Source organism: Zychaea mexicana (genome assembly GCF_025766255.1).
Source record: "Zychaea mexicana strain RSA 1403 chromosome Unknown BDB00scaffold_12, whole genome shotgun sequence".
NCBI lineage: Eukaryota > Fungi > Mucoromycota > Mucoromycetes > Mucorales > Lichtheimiaceae > Zychaea > Zychaea mexicana.
This window is the reverse complement of record NW_026516675.1, coordinates 50,268-59,096: the sequence shown is the minus strand read 5'-3', so window position 1 is coordinate 59,096 and position 8,829 is coordinate 50,268. Positions and strand designations below refer to the sequence as shown.

The window sequence follows — 8,829 nt, the reverse complement described above, 5'->3', positions numbered from 1 at the left end:
TCCTCAACCTGCCCCTAATCGCGATTGGTGTGGTAACTTCTTGTAAGCATAAAGGATAAAAGAGGAACATGGACAATACATAAGATTGTTCCATAGATCTCATTGGTTCATGTTTCGGGCCGAGAAACATGCTGTGACACCTGTGCCCAAAAGGACTCGACAATGACACAACTCAACAACAATAATATATAAAAAATAATAATTATTTTTTAAAGATACCAGAGTGCTCACTAGAGGGATCGAACCTCTGACCTTGGCGTTATTAGCACCACGCTCTAACCAGCTGAGCTAAGCGAGCTGGAGACATCTGACACGAAGTGTGTGAGGCTTTGCAGCCTCATTCTTTTCCGACGAACGAGTTCTGGCTTCGGCTAATCATGAGCTATCCGATCCACAGGTTTCCCCCAACTCCCCACAATTCTTCTCGCACCCCCCATCCGGGGATTATTATACTTCTTTTTCCCTTTCTGTTAGTTCCCTTATTTTTCTTATTTCCCTTAGCTCTTTTTCTGTAAATAATTCTGTCATTTCCTCTCGCATCATTTTACGTTCCTTCAACTCTAAATCGTACCGGCCATAGGCACCAGATATTATTTCTTCTTTATGCTTCTTTTAACGGGACCTGTCCCTTATATTTGTATCCGTCCTTATTTTCCATATTATACTCTCTTACGTACTCATGCTACCTGCCCTGCGCAGTTTATATTATTCTCCGTTGTCCTTTTCCTTGTTACCCTCACCTTGTTACCATGACCCTGTAATTTCATGGCCCCTCTTATTTTCCATCGTACTCCCTCTCTTATGTTTCCATCCGTTGTATAGACATTGCTATATCCATTTCCCTATTTTTCCATCTTCTACTCCGTCCAAACTACCCAATAGAGATCGTTGTCCTCTGTGCCTGGTGTCGTTCTTGGCCGAGTGCGCCTAGTTAGGGAATTAAACTATAACAATTAAATATAAGAGATAATTATTAATTATCCTTATATTATTGTTTATAGTTAATTCCTTAGGGTATAAGAATATAAAAATATTAAAATAGTTTAAAAAAATCAAGAATTTTAATTCTTAGATTTTTTAATTATTATAAATGTTTTTAATTCTTAAGAATTAATAAAGTTTTGTAAAAACTTTATTGAATCATAGGCGACGTAACAGTAGTGAGCATTTCCCTCCTCTAGCTGAGGAACACTTAGACGAAGGCTAGCTTGACTGTGAAATCCTGAACTAAAATTAATTTACTGTATATAGTAAAATTAATTGTTATGGATTGAGCCTCTTGACAAGGTGTATAAAAGGGGATTAACCCAATGATTTTCAGACATATATTCATGGATTGACAATTGACACTAGAAGTAGAACTTGCTGTTATTGTAATCATGTTTCTGTATATTTGTATTTCGCATTCATCGTATCCCTGATTCCTTTTATTTTCTGAATTCTGTTTATTTGTATTCTACTACATATCAACCCTATTCTTCTGAACCCTTTTTACCTTTTCCCTTTTTTTTATATACTACCTTTTATCCTTTTCCAAACACCACATGTGTCAGTTGAGCCATCAACTTCACATCATTATGTACCTCAAATCTACTAATTCTATATGAGACTCGGGGTTCTCCGATTGGCTCAAAACTGCGACTAGGCATAGTCACTATGCATGGAAGCAGTATATCAAAACCCTAGTACTGATTATTATGCCTGATTTGGTGAAAAAAATTATTTTCTCTCATTTTTCTATTTTTTTACACATTTATTCCTTATTTCTCCATGATGTGACAACGTCGGAGCTTCGGAGTTGATGAAATCAAAATTTACGCATCTGATTTACTATATGAACGTTTCAACCCTGTTACTATATTAGGAAGTTACACGGATATCATAAGTTAAAAATAAAGGGTACTGAGGCGGCTATGGGAGTTAATCCATATCACTTAAACGTTAGATCTTCCACCATTTCCATATTGATATGAAAAAAGAATAACATCTAAAAATCTTAAGTTCAAGAGACGATGCCCTTTTTAATCCCAAAAAGACATAGTGTTTAATCCATATGGTATGTATTTAACATAAACCTTTTTAAAACTTAGCTTATTTTTAGATTAATTTTAATTAGTGTTGCCTATAATTAATAACAAAAATAAACTGTATAACTAGGTTAAATAAATATTTCTTATAGGTTTTATTATAGTAGTGGTACCTTGTGTAGCAAGCGGACTATTTTCAAGCATGCGGACATAGTGGGGTGATGGTATGACCTCATAGCTGTTGATGACTACCATCCCTTCTATATTGTTGTTGGGTTTGTGTGGTGGTGTTTCGTTTTTCGTGGCTAGGAGGCGTTTTTGCCATTTTTGCTGTGAATTCCCTTCTATGGGTAAAGGGGATTTGTTGATAGGGTTGGGGATGCATGTAGCACGCTCTGAGGCACGCCGCTTTGCAGTAATGGGTGGTGCTAGATCGAGGCGTACTGCGGATTCTTGTACTATTGGTGATGGGTGCCCTACTGTTGTGTGCAGTGATGTAGGGATGCTCGGTTGTTCGGGTGTCACAGGCGAAATTTTCGATGTCGTGTTTTTTTGGGGGAGGGTGGGAAAAAAAGACAAGTTTTTGGGGGTGCAAGCGAAGAAAAAGTTATAAAAAGGCTTCAAATTCGCCGCGTGCAATGCTCGACAGATGTCTCTCCTCTATAGTCCAGTTCAAAGCGTATTTTTATTAAAGGGTGGAAGAGACTCTCGAGGGCAACATCTATTAGGCAATTTGCTGGTCTCATTGTTTCAAAAGGGAGGGTGTGACAAGAATATAAAATGCAGGGTAAAGGTGGTGGAACGAGTGCGGGAAAACCCTTAAAGGGGAAGAAAAACCCGGCTGTAAGCTAAGAGAAGTGACTGGGGGGAGGTGATACTGATAGAGATAAAGTTTCTAACGACACAAAAGAAAATAAAAGATATAAAATATAGAATGAACTACCTAGGGCACAAAGTAATAAGAGAAGTGGTGTTGTTGTTGATGGTGTGCTAGGGGAAAGAAAAGGCACTAGCAATGATTATGTAGGTGGTGGTAATGGTGGTGAAAAGAACCCATCAAGGACCTGCCTTGGATGAGGTTCGGGATTAAAGGTGGCATCTGGATGACTGCAAATGTCGATATCACGGAGCGTAAGCAGAAGCACGAGCCATATAGATCGCCAATGGCCATTCTTGAGTGCTGTTGCTTTGTTTGGCAAGCTGTTGAAGACTGCATCCAGCAGATGTTGGTCGTCTTGCACAGGCCCAGGGAAACTGTTGCGTAATTGCTTGACCATTGGCGCCAAAAGAGGACAACCATTGGTGTAGTGGCGTCGGTTGGCTCCCACTTTGCCGCAGCAGCAATCCTTTAATGGATATGATGGCAGCCAATGCATGCGCCATTTGACAAGGCGGTGGCGAGCCAAATTGGTGGCGGGCAGAAACAGGATTGGATCCCATCTCTGTTCCGGCAAAGCACATCGCACAGTGGAGAACCAGTTGCGGCGGCTTTGCAATTCTTGTTGGTGAAGTATAAACAATATCAATAATATTGTTATAAATAACAATATTATGATATCTTATTATACTGTCAAGCTCTGTTCATTTCATTCACTCCGGGGGCGTCGTCGTTCCTCCTAGCCTGATTTTTCCTAAACTTAATGATTGAGAATAATCATAAGGGTTGAGAAATTATTTTTTTAACAAAAAATTAATTTCATGATTTATTAAATTTATTTAAAAATTATATTACTTATAACTTTTTAGCTAATAATCATTTTGCTAAAATCATAATGCTAAGACTTACCCCCCAGTGGTGACTGTCGATTACGTGCTGCATGGGGTCGCGTGGCAGTGGTGCTTGGCGAGTTACTTCTTTTTCGTCTACCCATAACTTATTTGTTGTCATGACGCACCAATAGTCGGGTGGGTGATGGCGACGAAGAAATGAAGAAACGACACATGCGAGCAAGGTTGACGGTGGCAAACGGAACGCACGACACAAAAACTTGAACAGCAAGATACGCACTCGAAGTTTGATTGACGGCAAGTCAGCAAGGTGGAGGGGGACGATTGTTGGTGTGGTGGCAGCAGGGCCGGTAACGTTCAATGCTAACCGAATGCAACGAATCTGCACCTTTTCGAGGGCGGTATATTGTGTGGCGGTTGGGGTGAAGATTGCTAGGCCGTACTCCAGCACAGGACGAACAAAGCTGCGATATAGGCGCAGGGCGAGACCGAGGCCAAAGTTGTATTGATGAGCGCCGATATTGCAAAGCAAAACTATGGCGCTAATGGTTTTGGTAGCGTTTGTCTGGATCAAACGGTTGGTGTCGATGCCCTCTGCCGTAAACGGGATACCAAGGTACTTGAACCAGGGCACTTGTTCAATAGCTTCACCGTAGAGTCGATATTGGACACCAGGCTGGCCATTAACGATCTGGCATTTGGTAGGGCTCTATCGATACCCATACCGTTCCGAGTGCAACTGTGCCATAGTAAGCAGCTGGCGTACATCATCGGAAGAACCGAAAATAGCCACGTCGTCAGCATACAGCAGCGAGTTAATGACAGAGATATCCGTGTCTTGGCGACGACGATCACGCAGGGTGCGGCGTTCCAGCAACTGAGCAGATGCTTCAGTGTAATCAGCAAGTGGTACAGTGCGGATGAGCAGTGGTTGGCGGCTGCCAAGTCGTAGCACCTTGGGCAGCGAGTCGATGAACACGGCATACAAGATCGGGCTAAGGATCGAGCCTTGTAGTACACCGTGACGAGGACGGATGGCACGCGATTGGTAGTTGCTGAGGATGACGCTGATCGACACCTCGTTGAACATATGCCTGAGCAACTCAAGCAATGCTGGCTGCAGATGGTCAGTGAGCACTCCCCAAATAACGTTACGGTCGACAGAATCGTACGCCGCTTTGATATCTAGGAACGCGACAACGGGTGGCTGATCGTGTTGGCGTTGGAATTGGCGCATCAACACTTGTAAATTGAACGCCTGGTCGAGAGCACCGCGACGAGCCCGAAACCCACCTTGGGCTACATCGAGCGCAGGCATCTGTTGTAGCAGCACTGGCAACAAGCACCGCTCGACGATCTTACGAAACATGCTTGTTAGACTGATCGGCCGATAATTGGACGCAAGGGATGGATTGCCTTTCTTGTGGATCGGTACTACCTGTGCAGTGCGCCAAGCAGCAGGCAAATACGACCAGCACCAACAAAGACGAAGAAAAGGGGAGAGCACTGATGTGAGTGGACGAGCAATCGGCTTTAGCATCTCACCATGAATATGATCTGATCCAGGTGCTTTAAGACCTAGCAGCTCCTTGTGGATCACCATGACAATACGCTCTAGTGAGAACGGATCGTCACCAACATCATCCAGCTGATCGTAGCACTGTTGCAGCGGGTCAGAGACCTCACCGCCAAAGACACTAGCTAGATGAGTGATCATTGTTTCGGCAGCATGGGCGGGACCTTGAGGATGCGAGAACGTGGCACCTTTCTGGCAGTTTCGTCTCATGCTCTTGATGACGCTGTTGGCCTCGGATGGGTCGTTGTGTTGCATCTTGGTACAGAATTCACGCCATTGGCGAGTGCGAGCACGGCGGATGGCGATACGCAGCTCGTCTCGGGCATCGGTGAACTCCTTCCACAGGGTGACTCGTGCAAGGGTGGCAGGTGCATGTCGCCAGCGACTGTAACGTTGCTGCCGTTCGTCAGCAAGCTTCTGTAGCTCTGCGGTCCAGAACCACTTCCACTGCTTCGGTCGGGCTTGCCCTCTAGTGACACTTGCATCTAGCGCTTCGTATACGGCTTGAGTGATACGCTGGCCAAGCTGTTCGATAGCCGCCAAGTCCAGCTCATTGCGATCAAGACACTGCTGTATCTCGTCACTAATCGGTGCGACATTGCGAGTAAACTCATCAATGTAGACCGTCTGGACATCTTCTTCATGCAAACGCTGTAGCTTCCAATGTTGGCGCGGCGCGTTGGGAGCTGGCAACCGGTCAATTGGTGTGTGGAGGAAGAAGTCGAATTGGCAGAGGTGATGATCGGATCCAAACGTCAAATCATCTCTTACTACGAGCGAAGGTGATATCACTGCAGTAGGTGAGGAGATGAAGAAGTCGATGATGCTGGATCCAACGTTCGGTTTGTGGAAGGTGTGTTTGCCGAACGCGAGTGTTTCGTTCTATACAACAATGCCATGGTCAACAAGCCATTGCTGCAGGAATCCTGCTCGAGGATAAGTGCTGTCGTTATCGCCGAGCTGTGCACCAAGACGAGTGTTGATGTCGCCGAGGATTATGGTGCTGTTGTCTATGGTGAGGCGTTGGATGGTGGCGGTGTAGTCGGGAAAGGAGAGAGAAGGAGGTAAGTAGAGACAGTGGATGGTGTAGGGTCCGATCGTACAGGTGATGGTGTAGCGATTCGATGGTCGTGAGGGTGAACATGGTAAGGAAAATCAGGGCGCACAAGCAGCGTTAGCCCGCCAAAGCCGACTCGTGCGTTGCCTGAAGTCCACGCATAATTATGAAATTGCGTCCATGGTGTTGTAAGTCGTCCAGCGAGTAGTTTAGTTTCCGTTAGCAATAAAATATCAATGTTATTTTCATACAATAATTAATTAACACATCTGGCGATCTTTCGATACCATTTGCATTAAGTTGAGCGATCTTGATGGTGTCACTCATTAATTATTGTCTTTTGCTGCGGCTTCGATGTTTTTTGAGGTGGTGGTGGTGGTAGAGTTATTGGCAGAGATGTTGCCCATGTCAACATCCTCTCCCTCTCCCATGTTGTTGTTGCTGCTTTTGGCGCTGTTGTCTTGCGGCCGTCGTCGTCCTTATTGCTTGTTGCTGGTGCTAGGAATGCTGACGCTGCTTCTACTGGTGTCAATTCCCTACGACGACGGAATTGTGGTGCTGGGCGCAGCTTCTGGAACTCAATCAGCATTTCCATAGGTAGCTTATGGGGCCCGTCATAGCTGTCGGCACAGAAATAACGCATGATTGCGTTACCAAGATAGGTGTGCGGCATTTGAAGGCATGTGTGGTAAATGCGTCTCTGATGGATATCGATTGCCTTTGTTGTTTTTTCCGTTGCTGTCATGGTTTCGAGATTTTGATCCTTAATGACAGTAGGTGACAATGGATCAAAGTCGACAAATTTGATGCTACCTGGCACCAGTAGCTGCTCAAGCTCATTCTTGAACGATTGATGGATCAATAGGCCTACAATACCAGTAGTAGGGAAGTGGACGTCAAGAATGCGGGCCTGTGGCACCTTGAGGATAGCAAGGCGTTTATGTACTTCACTATGGCGCATGCGGTGGGGGCTGTTGAGGTACACAAATGTATACCCTTGTGCGGCAGTAGGATCTATTGGGGCAAATCCACGACTGGCCCATGCCACCATTGCTGCTGTTAGTGTTTTCACAACACGACGGTCTTTTGCTTGTTGTTGTTGCTGCTAACGTTTTTGCTGGCTGCTGCTGCATACGTCTTTTTGCTGCTGTTGTTGTTAGGTGCAGGTGTTGTTGCTTTTGTTGTTTTTGTGCTTTTGCTGTTGCTGCTGGTCCATGCGATCCATCAGCTTGAGCTGGCGTGTGAGACGCTTCTCCCATCTTGCTCTTAGTGTGCTTCACGGGCACGCTTTTGCTGCTGGTACACAGCTCGAGATTCTGGTGTACCCGCGTGTACGGACTCAATAGTGCCTGTAAGACATTCATCATCTTCGTACTCAGGGTGCTATCCATAACAGTCATTGTTGCTGCTGGTGGCACAGGGGGATGTTCTCCCTCGAGCTCGGCAATACGCTGATAAGCGAGTGCTAATTCTGACCAGAGTTGCTTGTTTTCTTTAATTAGAGCGGCCATTTGCTCTAATTACTCATCGTGGGCTGCAATTTTCTGCTGGAACGCGAGGAACCAGGGAGGGATTGCTGTTGTTGTTGTTGTTGTTGTTACAATGTGCATCCTCCTGCTCCTGTGTATCTGGGAGTGATGTATGCAGAGAGCTATACAAGAGCTCTTGCTCTTGCTGGTTGTTGTTGTTGTTGTTGGTTTGCTGTTGCTGTTGTTGCTGAAGGGCGGCGGTGCCGCGTTCGGCGAGGGGGCTGTTGCTGCGGGTGCGTTCGGGCTGGGGGTATAGTGATACCTCTTGGCCGTTGATAAACATATCCGTGGAATTGATGATGTTGGGGGTGGCAATTTCTGTTGTAGTAGGTGAAGGGGTGGTGCGGCGTTTTTGCCGTTTTTGCTGTGAATTTCCTTCTATGGGGGAAGGGGTCTTCTTGATAGGGGAGGGGATATGGGTTGCCCGCTGTGAAGCACGCCGTTTTGCTCTAATAGGCAAAGCCGATGTGAGGCGTATGGCCGATTCTGGTGCTGTAGGTGATGCAGGTACGGCTGTTGTACGTGGTGAGGTGGGAATATTGGCGGTTGCCTCGGGTGTTATGCGAGGCGAGTTCGAGGTCGTAATTTTTGGGGGGTGATCGGAAAAAAGGACGAGTTTTTGGGGGTGCAGAGTGAAGAAAAGTATAAAAAGAGGTGGTTTTTGCCGCGCGCGATGCTCGACAGATGTCTCTCCTCTATGGTCCAGTTCAAAGAGTATTTTTTATTAAAGGGTGGAAGTAGCACTCAAGGGCAACATCCTTAAGGCAATTTGCCGGCTACTGTGAAGCACGGCGATCGGGAGTTACACAGATTTAAGATTAAAAATGTGGGGAAAGGGACTGTGTAACAAGCGCGGGAAAACCCTCAAAAGGGGAAGAAAAACCCGGCTGTTGGGATATGAGACTGGAGGGG

At 45.6% G+C, this 8,829-nt stretch overlaps 1 protein-coding gene and 1 non-coding gene across 2 annotated transcripts; both read right to left on the bottom strand.

Moving 5' to 3' along the window:
* Window positions 1-224: 224 nt before the first annotated feature.
* Window positions 225-298, bottom strand: BDB00DRAFT_t18. Its single transcript has one exon. It is a non-coding gene; the product is annotated as a tRNA-Ile (tRNA).
* A 2,748-nt stretch (window positions 299-3,046) lies between these two features.
* Window positions 3,047-4,413, bottom strand: BDB00DRAFT_757860 (uncharacterized protein; the record flags this gene model as incomplete). The annotated part of the gene is made up of 2 exons (XM_053119016.1): window positions 3,047-3,525; window positions 3,810-4,413. Coding segments are annotated over 2 exons (1,083 nt in total), but the record flags the coding sequence as incomplete, so codon positions are not given.
* Between the last annotated feature and the right edge of the window lie 4,416 nt (window positions 4,414-8,829).